Source organism: Zychaea mexicana, assembly GCF_025766255.1.
Source record: "Zychaea mexicana strain RSA 1403 chromosome Unknown BDB00scaffold_2, whole genome shotgun sequence".
Taxonomy (NCBI): Eukaryota; Fungi; Mucoromycota; class Mucoromycetes; order Mucorales; family Lichtheimiaceae; genus Zychaea; species Zychaea mexicana.
Window position 1 is genome coordinate 482,887 of NW_026516665.1, and position 22,755 is coordinate 505,641.

General features: G+C 42.0%; 7 protein-coding genes across 7 annotated transcripts; 2 read left to right on the forward strand and 5 right to left on the reverse strand.

The window, feature by feature from the left end:
* Window positions 1-575: 575 nt before the first annotated feature.
* Window positions 576-3,365, forward strand: BDB00DRAFT_796056 (kinase-like domain-containing protein). The gene is made up of 8 exons (XM_053121445.1): window positions 576-1,290; window positions 1,403-1,576; window positions 1,695-1,820; window positions 1,910-2,019; window positions 2,105-2,171; window positions 2,270-2,358; window positions 2,450-2,846; window positions 2,943-3,365. The coding sequence occupies exons 1-8, from the start codon at window positions 654-656 to the stop codon at window positions 2,987-2,989; spliced, it is 1,647 nt and encodes a 548-aa protein (XP_052985527.1). The 5' UTR covers window positions 576-653; the 3' UTR covers window positions 2,990-3,365.
* A 562-nt stretch (window positions 3,366-3,927) lies between these two features.
* Window positions 3,928-5,863, reverse strand: BDB00DRAFT_866745 (actin family; the record flags this gene model as incomplete). The annotated part of the gene is made up of 9 exons (XM_053126257.1): window positions 3,928-4,060; window positions 4,155-4,198; window positions 4,282-4,457; window positions 4,545-4,647; window positions 4,740-4,803; window positions 4,877-5,049; window positions 5,121-5,170; window positions 5,265-5,661; window positions 5,825-5,863. The coding sequence occupies 9 exons, from the start codon at window positions 5,861-5,863 to the stop codon at window positions 3,928-3,930; spliced, it is 1,179 nt and encodes a 392-aa protein (XP_052985528.1).
* A 450-nt stretch (window positions 5,864-6,313) lies between these two features.
* BDB00DRAFT_783345 (putative adipose-regulatory protein-domain-containing protein) lies at window positions 6,314-9,070 on the reverse strand (the record flags this gene model as incomplete). The annotated part of the gene is made up of 8 exons (XM_053120370.1): window positions 6,314-6,644; window positions 6,801-6,898; window positions 6,943-7,131; window positions 7,233-7,300; window positions 7,387-7,462; window positions 7,548-7,985; window positions 8,617-8,930; window positions 9,013-9,070. The coding sequence occupies 8 exons, from the start codon at window positions 9,068-9,070 to the stop codon at window positions 6,314-6,316; spliced, it is 1,572 nt and encodes a 523-aa protein (XP_052985529.1).
* A 1,469-nt stretch (window positions 9,071-10,539) lies between these two features.
* BDB00DRAFT_967610 (uncharacterized protein) lies at window positions 10,540-11,292 on the forward strand (the record flags this gene model as incomplete). The annotated part of the gene is made up of 1 exon (XM_053129814.1): window positions 10,540-11,292. A coding segment is annotated over exon 1 (672 nt), but the record flags the coding sequence as incomplete, so codon positions are not given.
* Window positions 11,293-11,682: 390 nt separating this feature from the next.
* BDB00DRAFT_935014 (39S mitochondrial ribosomal protein L46-domain-containing protein) lies at window positions 11,683-13,006 on the reverse strand. The gene is made up of 3 exons (XM_053129174.1): window positions 12,412-13,006; window positions 12,190-12,312; window positions 11,683-12,093 (listed from the first exon to the last, which is right to left on the reverse strand). Exons 1-3 carry the CDS (start codon window positions 12,952-12,954, stop codon window positions 11,944-11,946), a joined length of 816 nt encoding a protein of 271 aa, XP_052985531.1. The 5' UTR covers window positions 12,955-13,006; the 3' UTR covers window positions 11,683-11,943.
* A 2,430-nt stretch (window positions 13,007-15,436) lies between these two features.
* BDB00DRAFT_783347 (uncharacterized protein) lies at window positions 15,437-16,212 on the reverse strand (the record flags this gene model as incomplete). The annotated part of the gene is made up of 2 exons (XM_053120371.1): window positions 15,437-16,122; window positions 16,206-16,212. The coding sequence occupies 2 exons, from the start codon at window positions 16,210-16,212 to the stop codon at window positions 15,437-15,439; spliced, it is 693 nt and encodes a 230-aa protein (XP_052985532.1).
* Window positions 16,213-20,046: 3,834 nt separating this feature from the next.
* Window positions 20,047-22,285, reverse strand: BDB00DRAFT_796077 (uncharacterized protein). Its single transcript, XM_053121446.1, has 4 exons — window positions 21,983-22,285; window positions 21,552-21,781; window positions 20,896-21,319; window positions 20,047-20,429 (listed from the first exon to the last, which is right to left on the reverse strand). Exons 1-4 carry the CDS (start codon window positions 22,169-22,171, stop codon window positions 20,256-20,258), a joined length of 1,017 nt encoding a protein of 338 aa, XP_052985533.1. The 5' UTR covers window positions 22,172-22,285; the 3' UTR covers window positions 20,047-20,255.
* Window positions 22,286-22,755: the final 470 nt, after the last annotated feature.

Consider the following 22,755-nt stretch of genomic DNA (forward strand, 5'->3'; position numbering starts at 1 on the left):
TCATTGCTAAGTGCTTCAGATTCCTGTCTACTCTGGTCACGCAAGCGGACAAATATAAACCACAACCAAAAGCATAAAATTGTCTCATAGCTGCATACATACTTCTTTTGGAGCATCCGCATATCCGCATATGAGTTACTGGTGTCGTGCGCCTTTTTTTGCATTTTAAGTATTCTGGTATCGTAAGTTTTGCGAATGGAAGAATAAGAAGAAGCTAAAACATACGCTACTCTAGACTGGCTCACATAGCCAATACACTCAGGAAGCTTATCGACATGCGTGTGTTATTACACATGGACGGCTCATAATGTGTTGCTTAATGTATTTATGACATTGTCAGTTACTAGAACGTAACTTTTTTTTGCCCAAGGCTTTTGCCTCTCATTGCCTGCCTTATATGTCTCGAGCAAGAATGTCCCAGCCAAGAGACGCACTGTCGTAAGGCATAGGCGATGGCAAGAGTTAAAGTGCAACAACTATGTGTGTACTAGTCCGACTTTGTGTGACAAAAAAAAAGGACGCCAGAGTATCATACCACAGCTTGTACCAACGTGTGCTCGGTTGCGGTCTATCATTTTTTTTTCTTCTTTCTCCCCCTTTAAGCTCCACTTTTTGCTTTGTTTCTTTGTTCCTTTCTTCTTTACATACATAAAATGACGGTTGCGCTAAAAACTGATACCCCCGCAACCGTAACAACTACAACAGCACCAATACACGACGAAGAGGAAGACGAAGTACCAATGGAAATTCCAGCTCCACCACCATCTTACAGCATGCCTTCGCGATTGCGATCGTTATTCGTTGGTGGCGGGATAACAACAGATAATGCTACCGCCCACGCACCTACGACATCACCGCCACCGCCAGTGGCCTCATTCACCGTGCCCCAAGATCTCGACGGTACTATTGGACCACAAAAGGGGTTCAAGAGCAATTCATGGCTCTCGTCATCCCTCGGCACGAAAAATAAGGCTATTCGGCGTGTTGCCTCGGCACCAAATGCTAATAAACTATTGCAATCGAGCAACAAGCAACACCCACCTTCTTCACTTCATTTGCAGGTTGTTGCGGGCGGTGCTGACGGCGATAACAAGTTTAGCTCGTCAATGGCTTCTTTGCAAGGACGAGGTCGCGGTTTTCGACGCACTTACTCATCCAACAGTATCAAGGTCAAAAAGGTTGAAGTTGGACCTTCGAGCTTTGTCAAAGTGCGTATGCTCGGCAAAGGCGATGTTGGAAAGGTTTACATGGTGAAACAGAAAGGAACAGAAAAGCTATTTGCCATGAAAGGTATAGAAAGAGGAATATGGAGAAGAACAATAAGTTCAAGTAAACTCTATGGAAATCTAAGAGTGTGGTATGTGATTCTCGTATTGATGGGCGTTATGCAACTGCTTTATAGTGCTTTCGAAACGTGAGATGATCAAGCGTAACAAGATCAAACGCGCCTTGGCAGAGCAGGAGATCTTGGCTACATCCAACCATCCATTCATTGTTACCCTGTATCATTCCTTTCAAAGCCAAGACTTCCTGTATTTTGTCATGGACTATTGTATGGGCGGCGAGTTCTTTCGAGGTAGGATAATGACGAAGTTTGTGGTGTTGAACGACACAAAAAATGAGCCTTTCGTGATAACTGAACCGCTCCATTGTGCTTTGTTATCAAAACAAAAACAATAACATAAATAAAACAGCACTGCAGCTGCGCCCTGGGAAATGCCTCGACGAGAATGGTGCGCGATTTTATGCGGCAGAGGTGACAGCTGCTCTAGAATATCTTCATTTACAAGGTCATATCTATCGTGATCTTAAGCCGGAAAGTAAGTGGAAACTAAGATTTCAGACTCGGGACACGCAAAAAATAAGTAGAAGCGGAGATCCTTACCATGAACACTCTTACTTGTGTTAGACATATTGCTCCATCAAAGCGGTCATATTATGCTTACAGATTTTGATCTGAGCAAAGGTACAAGTCCGCCTGGGAACCCTGGCGTAGTTAAATCGTCGTCTCCAAATCTTGTAAGTTTCCTGGTTGATTATGCTACTAAGTGACATACTATAAAGTGTGTCAGAATTGACACTAGGTTTATTTTCTTTACTGCAGCCACCATCCATCGACACAAAGAGCTGCGTCAACAGCTTGCGGACAAACAGTTTTGTTGGCACAGAAGGTAAGAAGCATGGATAGAGTAGCAATGACCTGTTGTGTCACGTACCAATGTAATAGTGTGTACATCATTTTAATTTATTTTTGCAACCATGAAAACAGAATACATTGCACCTGAAGTCATTCAGGGCAGTGGCCATACCAGTGCCGTCGATTGGTGGACATTAGGTATATTAGTGTACGAAATGCTGGTAAGCTTACATATATTTCAAAAGCGGATAGTAAAGAGAACCTACTCTCGTTTCATTATCGATTAATGTTCAATTACTACCTTTATCATAGTACGGTGTCACACCATTCAAGGGTTCCAACCGTAATGAGACCTTCAGCAAAGTACTTCACAGTGACGTTAGTTTCCCAGAGCAGCCTGCGCCCTATACTAGAAACACTTTATCGAGTAGCTGCAAGAGTATCATACGCAAATTGTTGCACAAGAACGAACATCGACGTCTTGGCTGCCGCGCCGGCGCGGCCGACGTGAAATCACATCCCTTTTTCAAATCGGTCAACTTTGCCTTGCTTCGACATAGCGTACCGCCTATTGTACCACACGTACAGAAACCAAACGGCATTGATGCCATTAATTTTAGAAAAATGCCGCCAGAGAGTCTTAGTTTAGATCTCGAATCTGATAGAGTGGTGACAAATGCTACTAACCTCTTTGAAAAGTTCCATTCCAGTAAGTTTCCTTCACTAGTTTCTGACTATCATCGTTTCTTGTTTCCGTTCCCATTCACCAATTGATTTGTGTTTTCGGTTTCTTTGCTTATGATAGTAACGTTGTACCACGAAGGTGACTCTGACTCTGAATTCGAGGTCTAGGCCCTCCTTTTGTTCTTCTTCTTCATCCTCACTCCCAAATCCCATTCCTTTGACATTTCATATCATCTCTGTAGATCTTTTTTCTCGTTTGTCTGTTTCTCTAATATTTTTATCATCTGCGTACTACATACCCTTAGTTCCTTTTATACTACCCAAAACTCATCACCATCTTCCGATAATAATGTGCCTTCCTCTTTATTAACACCTGCAACCAACCAACACTGTGATGATAATGTATACACGCTTGTATGTGCTATATACTTTCTCTCTTACTATTTAACTATACTTCGAATGCCACTCTTAATTTTTCTTTTTCTTAAAAAACCATTCACACCATTTACCATGCTCCAGATAACAGTAACTGCAAAAAGATAACACGATTGATACTTTGTATCTAACGCACGCTCGCACACACTTACATCATTACATACAGTATGTACAATGCATTAGTTATGAAATTTGCGCTTGTGAAAACAGCAGCCTTATTCGAAGCCTCAATACTGTACCAATGTGAATCACAAAACGCTTTTTGTAGCATGATACATAAAAGTTGACTACAGTATGTACAGTAACTTTAATGCGAGCTCCCCCAGACCCAGTGCATCAAATAACGATACTCGCGTAGAGTAATATCAAAGCAGCTTGTATTGACATTTGCATAAGTGCTACAACAATTACTGGTTATTTTCTTTTGACATACCGGAAAACGAAAGCATATGTATTCATCATGTGATAGCCTAAAAAGAAATACGATTGGTTTTTGTTTTTTGATAATAGATAGCTGTCTATGCTCAAAGATGTACAAAGTAATAGGTGTAGCAAATATAACGTATGGTATTATGTAAACTTTGAAAAGAGTATACATTGCAATTGACTATTTTTATATCCAGCTTCTTTATTATTCATGTTTTGTGTTTGATTGTCTTTTCTTGTTTTGTTTAAGCGGTGGAGCCAAGAACACCCATCTTTTCTAATGCGCGAGGACCCATTTCGTCCCATTCCTGCTTGGTCACCCACCATGAATCTTTGTTCTTCATGATATCTGCGAGGACAGCACCACCAAGGTACACCCTATCAGTAGATTAAAAGCGTGTTTAGTTCACATATATAAATATACCAACACGAATTTATCAACATTCTCAAAACATATATGTGCAAAACTCACATGTGTCGACGTCTGGGAGGATCTTCTATACGAATCTTGAATTTCTATTTGGGTTAAAGTTAAAGTGGTGAGTAAATCCTTTTTTTCATTTTCTCTTTCTGGTCTTGATATCATTAAAGCTGCTTACACTCAATCGGCTTGGGTCTCCATTGAGAACGTTGACCAGGTATAATTGCTTCATTTCCTTCTCTAAGCGACTAGGAAGACCAGGGTACATGGTAGAGCCACCAGACAAGACGATATGCTTATATAATTCAGATCGGATATCAATGTCGGCCGAATTGATTGTGTCGAACAAAAGCTCTAAAAAAAGCAAGCTCATCAACTGGTCATACTCTATATACATCTAATGCATGATTCTCTCAGAGAAAAAAAGTTCCTGATTCTTACCTGCCATGCCCTTTCCTTCTACATCAACCAAATTGGGCTGGAACAAACACTCAGGAGCTTCAAATCGTTCAGAACCGACCTTGATTACTCGGCCATCTGGAAGCTTTTACAAAGGAAAACAAAAGAACATTTTTAGACGACTTTGATTTTGGATACTCATGTATATATTTTTTCTGTAGCAGTATCTCACTATACCTCATAGCTCTCTACCAAAGTTGTAGTCTCGTTGCCGAGCTTTTGGTCCAATTGAAGATCATAGCTATATAATACATGCCCTATGTAAGTATATTTTGTCATTCGTCTCTCTCTCATTCTCTTTCTCTTTTCCTTACCTGACATAGCAAAGCTTTTCCTTGACCTGTCGGATGGTTTCAAAATCAGCAGTTCGGTTAAAGGCGTAACCACGTCGCAACAATAAGTCGATGAGATGTCTTGTAACATGGCGACCAGCAACATCCAAACGACGCGTCAAGTTGGCCGGTGCGTAACCTTGGTAAACGGGAACCTAGTAATATTATAAAATTCCAAGTCCATCACTATATTCGTGCAATTATTATATATACATGTAAAACTTACAATATGCGTAACACCATCACCAGAATCCACAACCACACCAGACATGAGACCTATTGAAAAGCGTCAATACATTTTTTAGTATAACTGTTATCGTAAAATAAACTTTCTGTATAGCGTACATGTGTAATATCTTTTTCTTATTACCTTGAGCAAACAGGGTCAAAACTGCCTGGATAGCAACATACAAGCCCTGGAAACCATATTCTTCAAACATGATTTGTGCCATGGTCTCACGGTTTGCTCGTGGGTTCAAAGGAGCCTCTGTCAGCAAAATCTTTGAGTCTTGTGGGTTGACCTTGAGCTTGTCAAAAAACGTGTAATTCCACAAGTGGCGCATATCCTCCCAGTTGCGAATGATGCCGTTCTCCATGGGATATGACATTTGCAAGATATTGCGGAGTGTTGCTGCTTCTTCACCAATCATAATGTCATTGACCTGGAGATCGCCTACTCGTTCTTCGGCTCGCAAGATGGGTCGTCCGACTACACTAGGAAATGTATGTTCCGGGAAATTCGATCCGGCATAACCGCATTTCACGAACTGTGTTCAAATAGTGAACCATCATGATGGTTTCGGGAAAAGTGTTAATGTATGTGTGCTTAAATAAGATGGAGGAATTCTTTCCAAAGCCTACACTGTAACAGCGTAGCATAATGATGGCATTTTATAAAACGCATATAGTTTTCTTAGAGATAGCACATACCCCCGTACCGTTATCGACGACGAGTGTTTTGTGGTCCATTTAGTTTTGAAAAGTAATAAAGAACTACTTAAGGATTATAGCGTGTTTTCGCGCCAAGGGAATAAGCGAATGCAGAAAGTGGAACTTGCTGAGTTCACTCGTAATCTACTATTAAATAGCCGCATGGCCATTGCAGAAGGTAACATAAAGCAAGAGGATTGCCAAGATGTCGAATCCGGTGATAATAGGCAAATACAGTGACATATAGCAATCATATGCCTACTGTGTTCTGTAATATATATTACATATTTTCATGATAGCAAGGAAAAAGGCGGAAGCTGATGGATATAATGATAGAGGTCGGGTATGGTGAAATATATTAATAGAAGCTATGACTTGGGATAGTGAATGTCAATGTTTGTTGCGAGTGGTGTTGTAAATGGGAAGATAGTTTGTTAGCGAAGACGAAGGCGTAGTATGTATGTATCTTTTATCTCATTTAGCGTTTAGCTAATGTTGACGAGGAGGAACATCTGGATCCACAGGATTGGAAGAAGCTTGGCCAGCTAGGGGTGTTTCTTCATGGTGTCGACGGTAATCGGCGCCATCTTCCTCATCCCGATCCTCACGATACTCGTCTTCTCCCTCAGGAATATCCAGCTCTTCTTGCTCTCGTCGCTGCTGCTCTTCCAACTCCATCTGTTCGAATACGGCATGAATCTTGTTCCATAAGTTTTGGCCAAAGAACTTCCAGGCAATTGCAGCACAGATCATTTCAATAAGGATGAACATGACAATGAATCCAAGTGCTGTAATGAAACGACGATGATACATGTAGTATCTGTATTGATCAAGGGGAAAAAGAATAGTCATCTTCTCTGTTAGGAGATTCCAATTATTCTTTACGCACTCATTGTTTGCATAACGTGTATGGCGAGTAAGGACGTTCTTTATCTTCCTTCCCCCACATTTTGTTTCTTCTCTACCAAACATTTACCTTAATCCTCTAAAGTCAGCAACGACGTGGATATTTGCATCATACAGTTGTAGCTGATGGGTAGAGATTGAAATGATGGCTTGTGTTACATGTTTGGCCTAGTGGATATAAAATGTAAGTTGTCTTTCCTTGACATGAGTACCAACCCGACATTTAGATCCTTCGCTTTCAGTTTGTGAGCTAAAATAACACCTGCCTTGTCCTCGACATATCCTTTAATTAATGGCACGGTGATAACTTGGCTTTCTTCGGTCAAACCAACGAGCAAGGGCAGAGCCTTGGCCAAGACATGCAACATGCGCTGTGTTTTCGACTGATAACGAAGAATAGCCTATTATTTACTCAGTTTTAGCCTCGTCCATCTTTTGCATTTTTCCATATCTATACATGTATGCAGGAATTAAACCATGCTGATCAAATTTACAAATTTACCGGACGGCTTGAATGAACAACACTTGTACCATCTCCAGTCTGCAACCAAGTCTTGATCATGAAATTGCCTATTTAAATAATCACCATCATCACATGTTAATAAATAAATTGAGTGCTTTGGGCCCTTGTCCTTCCCACATTATTTATATTTTACCTAGATCAAAGTTCACATCTGATGTAGGGACATGAAGCGTAACGGATACATCATATGCTTGTTCATGACGTAAAGGCTAATATAACAATTGTCAGAGTCAATGAGTAACATCGTTTTTCAAAAGAGGAGCATCCCAATGTTTTGTCCATTTTGAGACCTACAGCATATGGTTGACTTTTGGCAAGGTCAACGACACCCAATGGACCTTCTTGTTGTTGATGATACTGGAAGTAAATGGGTTCGGTATGGGATGTTTTAGGGATGTATTGTCGATAAAAAGTCATGTAGGCAGCGATACTGGTAAGCAAGATCCACAGCAGCACAATCACAATAGCTGTTCCTTTAATGAACGTTCGCTGAGCTCGAGGCGCAAAAACCACCCGTAATACCGGCGTTGCTATTCTTTTGACACCACTAGCGACCATTTTCACGGCAGGACTCCATTCCACCGGTGGAGGCTCTTCCAGTTCGCCACTGCCTTTGACTAGTTCCTGACTTGTAGGGCTGAGATCGTCTTCGTCCCGGTCACCGGCACCGCTAAGTAACTGCTCTTCAGTATCACTGTAGCTGGGTGTTGAAGGCACTACCTGGAAATTGTCCTGTGTATGCAGGTTTACCACACAAAAAAACAGTGAGCATTTTGAATCTCGAGGCGAGAAAGAAAATTTTATTTTGTAGAACGTACGGAATTGTCTTCACGCGTATTACGAGATGATTCAGGCTCCATTGTTGTAATTTATGGAGAAGGAATAATAATTGACAAAAGGAAAGTATACAACCAAAAATAAAGAGGGATGGAGTAAAAATGGGATGTGCTTTGGGTAATTCGAAACAAGGTAGGGTCTTCAACAGGATCATGTGAATATTGTTGGCGCGCATCCCAAATTTATGACGATGACATCTTCTGCTGTTGCTCTGCAGTATCAAGCTCATCGACCATTTTGAATTCACAGCGGTCCTGAAGCCATACCGCTTGCCGCTCATTGACAAATCCTTCAAGCTGCCAGTCGTGGGGCTCTAAATGCTCATCTCCTTCGATCCAAATGTACACTTGCGTGTTTACAAATGCTTCCGCTTGACCATCCGACCGCGTTGGTGTCACCTCCACCGTGCACCGCTTATATTCCTTTTCTGCATAGTCAGTTTCTAGCGCAGCCCAGAGGCACGAACAAAAAAAAAGATTGGGGTAGTTGGGGCACCATTCTTCCTATATCTATGGTTACAACTTACATCGCCTTCAAATGCATCAAGACGCTTGACATCTTGCGGATTGAGTCCCTCGCATAGTATTCCCCTTACTTGATCCTCATCACGACCGGTATAAACCACGCCTGGATACTCCAAGTTTTTCAGGGCATGACGTTTATGGCCCTGCCCGGGTTCTTCAATTTTAGCACAAAGATCCCTCTTATGTTCTCTGGAAACACTGTTCCTTTTTGTGGCGAATTCAAAGTGCTGTTTTACCTTTAGTATGGCAGGGCGCAGTTGCAAAGTTTCAAGCTTGGCTATTCTTGATTCCGATGTAGCGATCAAACCACATAGCACTATTTTTTGATAGTTTTTGACGATTCAGCCTTTACTATAGGAACAAGGGATTTTGCTTTCCTGTCAGGGCAACGAACATACCTCGACTGCGAACTTCAGGCGACATTAAGGTACCATAGAAAAATGCTGCGTCTGACATTGCTAAGTTTGAGATGGTCCCTGTTACAGAATTAGGAAAAGAAAGGGGTATGGCTATTTTCTTTTTTGCTCTTATCAATCAGGTCAAAAGATATCGGGAAAACGTTGTTAATATTGGTGTAGTTATATGTTGAGGGAAAGCTTATGTCAGCAATATAGTTTGACGATCTGCTCACATACAAAGGGTATTCGGATTTCCTGACTAGAGCATTACGTATTTTCTGCCTCATGGGACATCCTTCTTTGTGGCAAACCCTTTCGCATTATTTGACGACAACAGATGCCCATGCATATAGACAAATCAGGTCGTAGTACAGACGAGTATAGCATATTGGTGGTACATAGAGGATGATAAGTGCAAAAGCTCATCATTAAGCAATAGATTATAAAGGAAGCGTAAACTTGTGGGAGTGATTAGCTCTATGATATTGTTCGTTTACCAGCGCATGGAAGAAGTCTTATTCTTCGCATTTCAGTTCGACTATTCTTTCGTATAAAACGGCAGTATACATCACTATTTATGCTGCAACGTCAATCAATACTTCGTATATTCATAATAGAAGATAAGGTAGTGCGCGTATCTTCTTTTTGTACTGTACTAGTCCATTCTTCATTCAGCAATCCCCTTTGGACATTGTTTGTTTGTACACGAACTATGATTTCTAATCTTTTTCTTATCACGTACATGGACAACATACACTATTTCTTCAGCTTTTCATCCTTTGCGTTACCCATCATTCCACTTGCCCATAAAGACTCACACACGTGTACAACGTCTACCCTTTTTTTATTTCTTTGACATAGCAGCGTAGCAATCTTATAAATGTAGAGCTTAGAAAACCGCCTGCTCGGCAGACTCAGCGCCAATTTGAAGTGTACCTGTATAATTAAATGATGGCATAACACCATTGCTCATAATCTCTTATGTTTTTTGCAACAGCTCAATAAGTCTACTCAGGTAATGGGACGCCTACAGCAATACCAAGGTATACGTAGCTATAATGTCTTTAAAGTACGACTGCTCACAAGTCTGCGAAAGAGAAGCAAATCATTTCGTTGTAAGGCACACTCATCTTTACTGCCGTCGATCCGTCGGAAATATCCTCTGTTTAGCCTCCAAATGATGTACAGTACACGTAGAAGGAAACGAGATGAGCAGTACGATGTATGACGAAAAGTGAGCATACCATTTTTCAACCAAGTTGTTCCAATCCATTTCTCAGGTTATTCTTTCTCTTCGATCGTATATTAGCAGCAACGTCAACAAACATAATAAATGATGAAAAACAAAATATTTCCGTTTCTTCAATTAATAAAAAAATTCTTCTTATACCACCAGAACCCCCTTTTTTTCTACAAAGCAGAGAAATGCAAGTAACGATCAGCTGCGACACAGCGGAAAAAATTATACGAGTTTTGGAAGATGAAGAACGATTTGAAACCGGCGTTAGCATGATACGAAGTCTCCAGGACCAGGTCGCACAGCAATGCCGACAAAACCGATTGTTCTGTCGGACCGTAGATGCCCTGCAAGAGCAGTATGGGCGCAGAATGTATGCTGCAAAACAGCTGCTACAAAGGTTCGAAAACACCATCGCACAACTCGAACAACAGGTCAACTACCTACAACAGCAAAAGCAAACTATCGAGCGGCAAATGGACCGTTACGAGCATGATCTGCCCTTGATACAACAATATGCGCTTGACCGGCAAACAAAACGATCCAAACGGCAACGCCAGTACAATACCTTATATTGGATCCCACTCGTCGCGAGTCGGTACAAGCTCAAATACATGCGTGCCAGAGACAAGTTTGCCAAAGCCGAGCACCAAGTTGCGCAGATTCGGCAGGCTATGGAGACATGTCATCGCACATGTCGCCGCATTGCACAGTCATTATGTCACACGCGGGATCAGCGCGAGCAGACGTGTTCCCATCGTAATCGGACTGAAAAGCAGCTGCAGCACCTTGACAACACGCTTTTGTTGCTAGACGAAGGGCGTCGGTTTTGGTACGACTTTGAGAAATACCAGGCCAGGATCGTAATTGAGTCTGCTGAATATTTGATACGATGGTCTTCACCACTGTCAACACCTCAGCAGGTTGATCAGTGGACCAAGACGTTTAAAATGGCATGTTTTGAGTATGACGAGTGTCTCAAGCACGGCGAAGAACGGTGGTTTACTATCCAGGTCGAGTTTGATTGTGCTATTTGCAACAATGTGTACTGGGAGTGGCCTTGTCTTGACATCCATGGCCTGCTTTGCCACGCATGTCAACAGTCAATTATCGAAGCACAACAGCAGTTGGAATCTGCTGCTGCAGCGGCTGCCGCCCATGGCAGCAGCAACAACAACAGTATTGAAAACAGGCGGAATGATAGGCTATCCACCTTATCTTCAGCAGCTGCATCACAGAAGAAAAAGAGGAAATCCCTCATATCTGACCAGGCTTCTTCAATACGAAGCCAGAGCCGCCCCATCGTGAAACGAATATTTAAGAGTATACTCGGGAGATGTTCTTCGCCCAAACGCCCTTACTCCCCACTTGTACACTAATTTTCTTTTTTTCCTTTTAACCAAAGACACACACAGTGGTTTTGTAATCCTTTCGTTGTCTTGTTGTATGTGCATCTAGTAAACCAAATTGACAGTACTTTTTATTACAAAATCTAATACAAGAAAGGGAAGAATAAGAAAACGGCTGGGCGGGGAGTAAGTGAGTGGGAAAGGGAACAAGAGGTTGTTATATATGTTGGATCGTTGGATGAAATGTTAAACTTTTTTTGGACATATATTCAAATGGTGTGTATGCTAGTAAGTGTGCGTGTGTTTTGTGTGTGTACAAGGTGTATCTCCCACCTAATCTCTTACTTATAGCTCGCTTAAGCTATCCTTGATGGCGTTGTAGTATTCAGTAGATAAATAGTTTGGCAGCTCGTCCTTGGTTACCCATGCGAAATCGGACACCTGTTTGCTTGGCTGGACTTGGCCAGCGTACACACGTGCCTTCATGAAGAAAGTCTAGCAAATCGTTGCAAGAAATGTCAAAATCCACATTAACATTGGCCATGCATTAAACTTTGTCTATCTCTCTGCAGAACTTGATATTTTTCTTACCTTGGATCCTGATCCATCGCTGCTCTTGCCGGCAGTTTGCTTATAATAACTGATTGGCTGTCGACCAACAAACCAAACATCGATATCCTTTCCACAATCCTCTCCCAATTGACGTTCGGCAGCCTATTATCAGAGATATACATTTTTTTCACTGTTAGACCCTGCATAGTCAACAATAAACGATTGGGGTTATTTATGTGCCGCTTTAGATGGTGTCGTTACCTCATGAAGATATTCGCTCGAGTCAATTTGACCCTGGGGAAACTGCCATGGTTGCTGTGCATCCTCTGGTTTGTGTACGACCAAATACAAGGTTCGCTGCAATGCGCGATCCAAACTTTTGACAACTTTCTTTTCGTCTGCCTCTGTCAGTCGGCTGGTCAGTTCGACCTTGTTCATTTGTGCAGCAGCTGCATCGGTCTGTTCAAAGTGTGCCTGTGTCTGTGCTGTTGCGTCCGTCAGCGACGTGGCTGGGTCGGCCATGGCTGCACGTCGAGCTTCTTCTTCCTCCTTCCAACGTCGTTCGGCCAGAGAGCCTTTTTTAAAGTAGAATTCGGTGGGGAATGTCGTGGCATTCTGACGTTCGAGCTTTTCTTTATAGTCAAAATAAGCCTTTTCAAAAGGTGTCGAATCGCGAGTGATTTGTGGTGCGCGCGACAAAATGACGGACGCCAAAATGCGGTTGTTCTTTATCACAAGAGGTGCTCGTGCAGGTGCTACTGTTGCAAAGGAACGTACGCATACACGATTGGCTCGACTGAACATTATGTTTTTTGCGTATTTGGGTGTATCGTTCGTGTATTGTTTGAAGTTGTGCTTTTTTTTGGCCTTGCTGTGTTTTTTCTTGTATCCCAGCCAACTATCAAAAAATGTGACTTTTCTCTCGTACCGCCGCCGCTGCAATTTTGACAGCTGCCTCGGAGCCGTTGTTACTTTTTACGTTTTGTTGAATTAGTTGATCACATACAAAGGTATTTGTTTGACATTGCGTCCCATGACAGTGAACTCTCAAATAAACATAGCTAATTTTTGCATATATTGCTAAGTCTGGAAAGTAGACACTGGATCAATATCTATTTTGGAAAGCTTTTCCGAGTAAATCGAGCGATGAAGCTGAGAGCTTGTGTTGGAGGGTGCCATGGGTTTTTTTATGGGGGAAGGGAGGAGATGGTGTTGGGAGCAAAATTAAATTATCAAGTGAATTAGAGATGAATGCTGCTCTTGCCATATGAAAAAAAGAACATATGGAGTGTCTTGATGCTGATATTAAAACGATGATGAGCAGCAGCACAGAGGTATCATGTGTTTGTCCTCTAATTGCCCCAAAGACGCACATACACTCACATCATGCACAGCAACATGAAATTGATTTTTAGGAGAACCTGGTCTATAGAGAATGTGGATGTATGTACGTTCTCTCTCTCTTTCTCTCTCATTTTCTTTTGGTGCATGATAAAAGTGACTGAGAAGCACGGTGGTCTGCACAGCACAAAGACAAGCCGCACTCCTATTCCTTTTGGGAGAGGGGAGGCTGTGTATGTTGTGTGGAGAGGAGGGCCTACTTTGAACTTCTCAAGGCCGCATAATCAATCATTATGTATGTACGTGTGTGTTATTAGTATGTGGGAATATTAGGATGTTAGAACGATGTGCGGTGTGCTTACAATGCTGTGTAGCGTCGCCAATGCAAAGGAAGAATGGCTTTACAAAGAATCAGCCCACCTGCAAAACGAAACATAAGTGGATTTAAACAAGTCAGACAACAGCAGGTTCTGTTGTTGATGTAATGGAACCAGTAATGGGGGAAGGCTTTGATGTCAGGCAGGAAGGATCCCAGGGATTAGGTTTGAACGAGAAGCACAGCAGCAAACCAAAGAAAAGTCAGTGCCATCATCCATGAGCTTCAGAATTATCATATGCTGTTATGCTGCATGATTCCAGCATCCCCCCCTATGTAGATCACTTTTTATGTGGAAGCGTAGCATCACATTTTTTCATATGGATCGCAAGTATTCTGAACATAGAAGTTCGATGATGATCGATGTGTAGGTGTGTACCAAATAAAAGATCGGCAATAGGGAAACGAATGCTGATCCGTTTACCATAAATGTTTACCTGTCCGTGCGCGATTACATGCATGCAGTCATAGTGATATGTAGAGTAGACTATAATATCCTTTCATGTAAGTATTAAACAGCAGCAGCAGCAGCAGCAGTAGAGTGACTTGAGGTACAGTAATAATATTATATCTGCGTATGCAGCTGTATACAGTAGCATTAAAAGTAAAGGTACTCTTTGTGTCATCATTGTTCTAGTATAGCTACGCTTAGTAAATTACACAATTATAGCTCGTTTTAGAAATATTTACATTTAAGGTACAACAACAACAATCACAATATCATAGGATCACTTGATCCAAAATCGATCACAGCCCAATGAGACAAAAGTAAGGATATTAATCTTAGTAAAAACTGTTTTTGCATTACTATTGGTGTTATTATAATTATTTCAAATGACTATAACAAGTACATCAAGAATGCCAAGGTTCAATACTAGGAGAAAAGGGGGTATATAGTAAAATCAAGCAAAAGAAATGAGGAGAAGAGCATAGAAGATTGTGTGCGGTGCTTTTCTATTACGTGTTGTCCTTTTAATGACACACTCAAAGTGTAGGATAAAAGGAGGGATGTATAATATGTAAAAAAAAGCCAATTATGATGAGAATGAAAATGATGCGGGTATGATGCTGATGATGATGATGACACGATGTAAGTAAGAAAGAAAAAACGAATTAGGTGCATGGAAAGAAAAGAGAAGGAAAGAGAAAAAAACCGTAAGTGCCCCAGAAAAGTGGTGAAGAATGCACAGGAGTGTGCGAGAGAAGTTATGAATTATCTACAAGCTCGGATATGAAATGATGACAAGAGAGTGTGTGGGAAGAAAGAACTAGTGCGGTGCTGGGATATTAGCAAAAGAAATGTTGTAATGCAGAAAAAGAAGCTGAATGCAATGATGGGGAAGAAGAAGTGCGATTATATGTAAATGTGCTATGTAGAGGATTTGTGTAGAAAGAGTAGAGAAAGTAATATCTTGTGGCTTTTGAAAGTTGTAGTGCATGTTAGATGTTACGAGCATCGTCGGTATAAAGTTTGCTGTAATAGTCGTAATAGATGTTTGCTGTAATAGTCGTAGTAGATGTTTGCTGTAGTAATAATTTGTAGCTGAAGAAAGAATGAGATATGGAGGATTAGGGAGCTTGAGAGGGATAGCGAGCGGTAGGTACAATGAGCGGAGGTAAGCGAAGCGAGGGTTGGCACTGATCGGACGAAGACTGTGCGATTGCATGATCCTCGGTGTTGAGCAAGATTTGACGTGGCGATGGAAGATGGAAACCAGTTGGATCTGCAACGGAAGAGGAGCAGGTTGTCACGGGGGAAGACGAGGAGGAGCCGGGCGGGGTTGATGGGAACCATGGTGGTGAGGCAGAAGCTGAGGAAACGGATGATGTTGTTGCCGGCGATGGTGGTGCCATTGTCTGCTTGTTGCTGTTGTTGATGCAGCTTTCTGTAGCAGCAGCAGCAGCAGCGGTGGTAGGTCCTCGCTTGCGGGACTTGCGAATTCCCTGCAACGTTCTGTAGCGGTTGAAACACGTAGCGCGTTTGCGGTGCGGGAGCTGGCGGGAGATCTGGCCCCATGTCAAGCCTTTGGCGACACCGTCGCAGATGATCGCATCTTCAATATCGGAGAAGCGACTGCGTGGTTTGCCGTGTACTTGCAAGAGTTGTGGATCGTAGCTGAACTCGTTTGTGGTCGATGATGTTGTAGTGATGGTTGATTTGGGAGAGAGTGGTGGCGAAGTGAGTCGGGTTTCTGCTGCATCGAAGCAAGACGTGGGACGGCTGATGGTTTGCGGGTGGTTCAAGATGTCAGAAACTATAAAGTGGAGATAACATTTAGTCAGCGTCATACAATAGCAACAATCCAAGCGACATTGCTGCTAGCTCATTAACACGTACTGTTCATGGTTATGGATAGGTGTCAAAGAAGTATGTAGTAAAGAGAAGAAGGTGGTGGTCTTGTTGTCTGTATAGAAGAAGAAGAAGTAGTAGTAGTAGTAGATTAAGAGAGAAAAGATGTGATGTTTTTTAGCATCGTTGACATTTCACAGGGTTCTTTTATATACTTTTCCTTTCTCTTTCTGTGTTGTTGGATGGCTTCAAGGGACTGCTGGTGGGTGTGCCTCATATGGGTAGCATCATAATAAAATCTATTTACATACATGGACAAGGCACAAAAGTATAAATATGCATTGTGCGGCCCTTTCTATAGGCACAAATGTGCTACGGAAACCCGGGGATGAAGATAATGCTGACATCGGATCACTACAAATTTGTACATAGAAAAAAAAAAGACATCAAAAACCCTGCTGCAATGATCTACCATTACCCCTACGGGTGTGTGTGCGTGTGTGTGTAAGCGTGTGTGTGGGCTCACATACATTCGCTCTCTAACTCACTCACGACCTAGTACACACTGTTAATATGCGTACCCGCTCATAGATTCTTATGCGGCTGGAAAGGGGGGGGGAGGTAAGTGTGGTTGGGGGAGGCACCAAAGTGTACGTGTGTATTTGATGATGACCCCAAAGAGAGCAACATGAGGCATTCGCATTAAAAAGAGAGAGGGTGCACTTTTTTGGGGGGAGTCCAGCAACCTCTTCATACTATTTTATGGGGGGTGGGGAGGATGAAGCGAAGAAGGAAAACCTTTTATTTCATCAAAACATCGCAATCATAAAAGGGAAAAAGAAAATAGAGAGGGGGAATTAGCGAGAATAGGGATCAAAGAATGGATCAATTTTTACAGTGTCCGATGGCAAGCTCAACCCAAATTTGGGCCTCTATTTTTGTGCAAATTGGCTACAGACAACCGACAACAAAAACAACAACAATAACAACAAAAACAAACAACAACCTTTATTTAAGAAATGTTATTTGTTTTTCTTCCATGATGGCTGCTGCTGCTGCTACTACTACTACTACTTTGGAACTACATATCCGGCAGCATGCGTTTATTTTTAGCTTCACCAATGTTATTGTTTTGTTTTCTTTGTCTTTCTGTTTGTTGCCGTGACAACCTGTCAGGGCATGATGGCATGGTAACGCTCCTGCGAGCCTGCCACATACATGATACACAGACAGAGGCAAGCCGAACGAGGAATGAGTCCTGTGGTTAGATGGGGTCTGATCTGCTGACAGCCTCTTTCCCTGTATGCGCCAAAGTATGTATGTGTGTGTGGTGTGTGTGTGGAAGTGTATTGGAGAAAAGGAAGCATAAAAGGAGGATAAGAGCGTATGATAGGAAATATGGAAGGAGGAATTGAGGTTCAGCAATAGTAATTACTTAATACCACATGGAGAAGGGATTCTTCTCAAGAATTATGTGGATGTGTGTGTCCGGAAGAATGATACCATAAATTTAGGGAGATCCTACAAGTGATCTTGATTTAATCTAACGCGCCGAGATTGGCATTATTAAGCACCAGCGTCTTGTCTGTTTTGCCGTCTCATACTCTGCAAAGTTTCTATGATACGCTATCTATCAATTTCAGTAATATTATGCAAAGAGCGTGACTATGTGCGATATACATAGTGACTTTCTCTAGCTTTTTTTCATGCGCGTTATGGCTGGTATACGATTAGCGTGATCATCTGCAAGTAGAACGTGATCTTAAGAAAAAGTTCAAACGTGCCCACATATCTAAAAATTGACGCGTTTCTTACTGCTTCGCAATAAGCCCCGATCTAGGTAGTACTTGAGACCATACTCAACCGGTATGTGCAATAGCAACAATTCATGGTACTACTGCCAATCATGCAATTAACACTACTATACTGCGTATACCCACGGAAAGCTAGAAAAGGGTCAGGGCTATCTGTTTCTCTGGGGTTCCGTCCTTTTCGGTGGACATCTGTGTTTTTACACACTGTCGTAAATATGTCAACGGGACATTGACCCTGTATTGTGTGCTTCCCGCTATATAGCACACTTTTCTAAAAAAGACCGTTCAAGTGCTTTCACACATAGCGCTCTGTCTTCCCTCTCTCTCTCTCTCGCTCTGAAAGAAAACAAGTGAACTTTCCCTTGTCTCCCCAAATCCTTTTTTCTTTGATTCTCCTTGCTCCTATTCTGGAAGGATTGACCCCAAGAACGTATGTGCTCAAAAACTTTGCTCTACATGTGAGAGAGAGAATATGTTTTGTAACCCTTCCGCACCACCCAAAGACAAAACGCACCCACATCAGGCGACAGGGGTCCGAGAAAGCGAGGAAATAATATGAATTTCCCCATCGGCTCATTTAAGAGTATATACGGTCGTTCTCTCCGTTAGGAGTAACCGATTTCACATTTACAGGCCTTTGAGGAGTATATTTCCTCTTTGTATATGATCGGGAAAGAGGAAAGATGGGAAAAGACTGTGCGCGCGCGCGCAAAAAATATAATTGTCTCGCGTGCATTATATTACGAGTTATTCTTACGAAAAAAAGGAGCATACTTTACCACGTCGCTTCGTGCTGTGTGTATCGTCACACAACCATCATCATGATGGCTGCTCTTCCAACACACACATTTACTCCAACAAGAGCTTTCCTTTTCGCGACTTATCGCGCGCACATACGCAATAGGCGTAGTACCTTTGTTCGTACCCCGTCCCCTTTATCCTATATGTAACTATAGGACACAATCATACATCCTTACATTTTTCTCCTATAGATGCCTCATAATATTACGACAATGCTTTGTTGAGTGTGCATTTGTATTAGCACCTAGCTAAACCGACTTAGTATCGACATCAAGTGCTGATGTATTTTGCCCTGTCTCTAATATCTTGGCCTAAAAGCATCGCATGCGAATGTAATCATCCTTTGGTCTATAGATCCTGGACTCGTGGTTCTGCGATGACCACGCTTTAGTAATAGACCGTAACGTTCCCTTTCTTTTTCCCTTTCTCGCAATAGATGGCTTTGACCCGCCATACACTCAATATATTTCCAAGTGGTACACACTTCTGATATATGAAAGAAACATGGCTGAAATTTATATTACTAAGCGTGCTTGCGCGTAGCAATACGTACTCCAACTTCATTCTTGCCGCTACACTACTGCAGGTCCTCATTATCCTTTAGCTCGATACATGAAAAAACCGGTTTTTTTTCCCACATTATTATACCTGCAGCTACCATCTCATTTTCGTCATGCTCATGGTCCCATATACTTTTTTAACTATCTTCCCCATGACACACACACTTCTTTTCTTTCAGCAAAACGGAACAAGTAAAATTAAAAAAAGGCATGTCTTTCCTTACTACTATAAGCACTTGACCATTGCTCCATTGTGTGCACCCTTTAAGGGCATAAAACAGTTATCACTGACCTCAACAACAATAGGGATCGTTTTCTCACTTGTCACTGTTACAGATCAAGGATGTCATTCTTTTAAAGTTCATGATAACTCCAACAGTGACGATTCTTTTTGGTTTTTTTTCTCGCTTTTTTCCCTCTTTCGCCCCTGCAGAAGGGTCAAGGATCGATCGAATATGGAAGGGAAAAGGACTAGCTAGTAGCTAACCCACTCAAGGTTTGCTAGGAATAAAAGGGCTCGAGTAAAACGTCTAGGGCTTCTCCTAAAGTTATCCTAGGGCAGTGCACACAAACGGACGATCCTCCCTCCCTTGGTTTCTTGCACACTAGCCCGTGCTCTCTTTCTTGTCTCTCTTTCCTTTCATGTACATCCATCTTCTCACTAACTAGACTTACACTCACAAAACATATATCCAAGACCCTTTTTCTGACCCTGTTAGGTTCAAACCATATTACACCGCATATTCAAACGCGTGTTGGCGGAAAAAAAAAGTTACAGTGTGTATAAAGAGAGAGAGAGAGAGAGAGAGAGTGTGTGTGTGTGTGTGTAGTATGTAATGCATGCAATCGTTAATATATGGGGAAATGGTAGTACAAATTATATAGAATGGCGTGTGTAGAAAAAAAACTCTCCTAAAGTAATATTACATTTCCATGGCATCATCCTTATCGTCATCGTCAAAATCGAGCTCAACATCACCTCCAACATCTCCCTCATCTTCGGGTGCTGATGGTGGTACAACTGTGTTGATCGTTGCAATCAATTCATGGGCGTGTTCAAGCATAGCTTCATCGTCCGATCCAACAATTTGATACAGCTATTTAAAGGTAGAAAGAGATAATCAGTATCAATCTTGAAGCTTGATCTGTTTGCTTCTTTCCGTATCTCGAAAGAAATACTAGCCACACGCCTCTTTCCACCACTCTTTACCCTACACCCTGAATCAGAACTCCATTATCCTTTTTAGAATCTTTGGCCGATTATGGGGACTATATCCTGAGCGCTCAGACATATGGACGAAGCACCACAGACATTGACTCTCCTTCGACACACAAACACGCTACTTCTCATCCAACCCCCTCCTCTTCATCATAGCACTAGTACACTCTCTAACTCTCCATTTCTCTGTCTCCCCTCCTTTTCCCACTCTTTTCCCCTCCCATTCATCTTACCACCCACACCCACACAGAGACTCACACCTTCCCCAGCTATATCCACATAGGATAAGAATGATAGTAATAGATAATAGGAGCTCCTAGTGTCTTCCTTCCTTTCTTTCGTACCTTGACTGCAGTCTCCAGACAATCGCGTGCATCTTCCCAATGACCCTGGCGTTCATCAGCTGGCTGGTTCTCATCCTCTCCCAGACAGTAATACGCCCAACCGTACAGATACCATAGATCGACAACCTGATCGTTCTCCTTTTGCAAGCCTTCCAATACAGTGAATGCATATTCAAACATGCTAAGCTCCAGGAGCAGCCTGATCAAAGCGAGCCGCGAGTCATAGATGGGTATTGCTGGATCACCAAGCTCCTTGTTAATCCACAACTCCATGCTCTTCTGTAACGCTGCCCGCGCATCTTCATTTCTAGTTTGGCTTAGCCGCACGGACGCCAACAGTTGGTAAACTTCACAGTTTTCAGGGTCAGCCTGCTGTGCTTGTGAAAGATACTCTTCGCATTTCTGTTCTGCTTCTATTTCAAAACTTTCAAGATGAAAAAAAAATCCGGTTTTAATCAAATCAGAATCATTATCAAACTACTTTCCCCATTTCATAATCTTATATCTAAAGAACCTCGTGCATAATGATGCTTATACCATCCCCACACACATTGCATTCATGCAGATTACACACACACACACACGCACACACACGCACACGCACACGCACACGCACACGCACACGCCAAAAAATCAAGAATTTTTGCCTTTTTTACCAGCAGTCCGTTAAGTAAATTTCTGTCATGGAACATAACGCGCTTGCTATTTTGCTGGAGAGATCTCGTGCTTCGTCCGAGCCATCTGGCTGCTGGCTGCGTTCGTTTACCATGATGCTCACGCCCTTCTCGAATGCTTGTATAGCCTCCTTCTCCACAGAAAGTTGACCCAGGTACATGTATTTGCTATATCCTGCTTCTGGATTTTGCTGAATGGCGTTTAAGATATGCTATGACAAAAGAATGACTCTTTGTTTTTAATATATAGTCGCCACAATAGCCAAGAATACTTTCTTGATCTCTCTCTTATAACTCCCCTATTCACTCCTTATCCACTCTTCCTTTTCCTTATATACTTTCTCAGTCTCTCGCTCTCTCTCTTTAACGCCAGTAGCGAAAACATAGTGAGAAACAGTCTTCATTTTCTATACCTGTCTTGCTTCAGCAAACAATTCTAATTCCATTTCAACTTGGCCTGTCACTTCGAGAATATCCGGGTTTTGTGGTTCGAGCTCTAATGCTTTTTTACAAAAAGCATACGCCATGGGATATTCCATGGAATCAATGTTTTGTTGAATCCGGGGTATCAGATCAGATACAGTATAATTCGATGATGCCATGATTGTTTGTTTGTGTCGTCTATGGTCGTTGTTTGGTATAATATATACACGATTCCGAGAAAAAAATTATGTGAATAAAGCAACTTTTTTTTACTGAATGCCGATCTATCCCAGCTCTCGGGGTGACAATAATAAGCCATCGTGACGACGTGCTCTAAAAGCTGCATAACCAAATCAAGTAAATCATTCCCCGGTAACATAAAGCGCAAAATCACTACTATAGCTGTTGCCTATGGTAACGGTTGTTATAACAGCCGATTCTCACTCCACCACCGTATTGACTGAGCTTCTGTTGCACATAGAAAGGCGCTTCTTTTTCATACTAGACTTATATTATCACCAGTGAACCGCACTCTTCTTGGTCGCAGATGGAATCATGACAAGAAGATCAGCTCATATTTTCTTTAGCGCTAGAGAAAGAGGGGAAAAGAGTACAAGTAAAGCTTTCGAGCTCATATCAGAAATAGCGTAATATGGATGCACCGTGGGCAAGTGCTTTGTCAAATTCACGTAATTACGAACTTCAGTGGTAGGGTGGGTAAAAGAGCAACCATCCGCATGTATAACCTTATTTCCCCATACTC

Coding starts and splice junctions, on each gene's coding strand:
- BDB00DRAFT_796077 (XM_053121446.1), bottom strand. CDS start 22,171: ATGGCATCATCGAATTATACTGTATCTGATCTGATACCCCGGATTCAA. Junction 21,782..21,982: donor TGTTTGCTGAAGCAAGACAG/GTATAGAAAATG, acceptor CTTTTGTCATAG/CATATCTTAAACGCCATTCA. Junction 21,320..21,551: donor ATTTACTTAACGGACTGCTG/GTAAAAAAGGCA, acceptor TCATCTTGAAAG/TTTTGAAATAGAAGCAGAAC.
- BDB00DRAFT_935014 (XM_053129174.1), bottom strand. CDS start 12,954: ATGTTCAGTCGAGCCAATCGTGTATGCGTACGTTCCTTTGCAACAGTA. Junction 12,313..12,411: donor CGAGCGAATATCTTCATGAG/GTAACGACACCA, acceptor CTCTGATAATAG/GCTGCCGAACGTCAATTGGG. Junction 12,094..12,189: donor GCGATGGATCAGGATCCAAG/GTAAGAAAAATA, acceptor ACGATTTGCTAG/ACTTTCTTCATGAAGGCACG.
- BDB00DRAFT_796056 (XM_053121445.1), top strand. CDS start 654: ATGACGGTTGCGCTAAAAACTGATACCCCCGCAACCGTAACAACTACA. Junction 1,577..1,694: donor GGGCGGCGAGTTCTTTCGAG/GTAGGATAATGA, acceptor TAAATAAAACAG/CACTGCAGCTGCGCCCTGGG. Junction 2,359..2,449: donor TATTAGTGTACGAAATGCTG/GTAAGCTTACAT, acceptor CCTTTATCATAG/TACGGTGTCACACCATTCAA.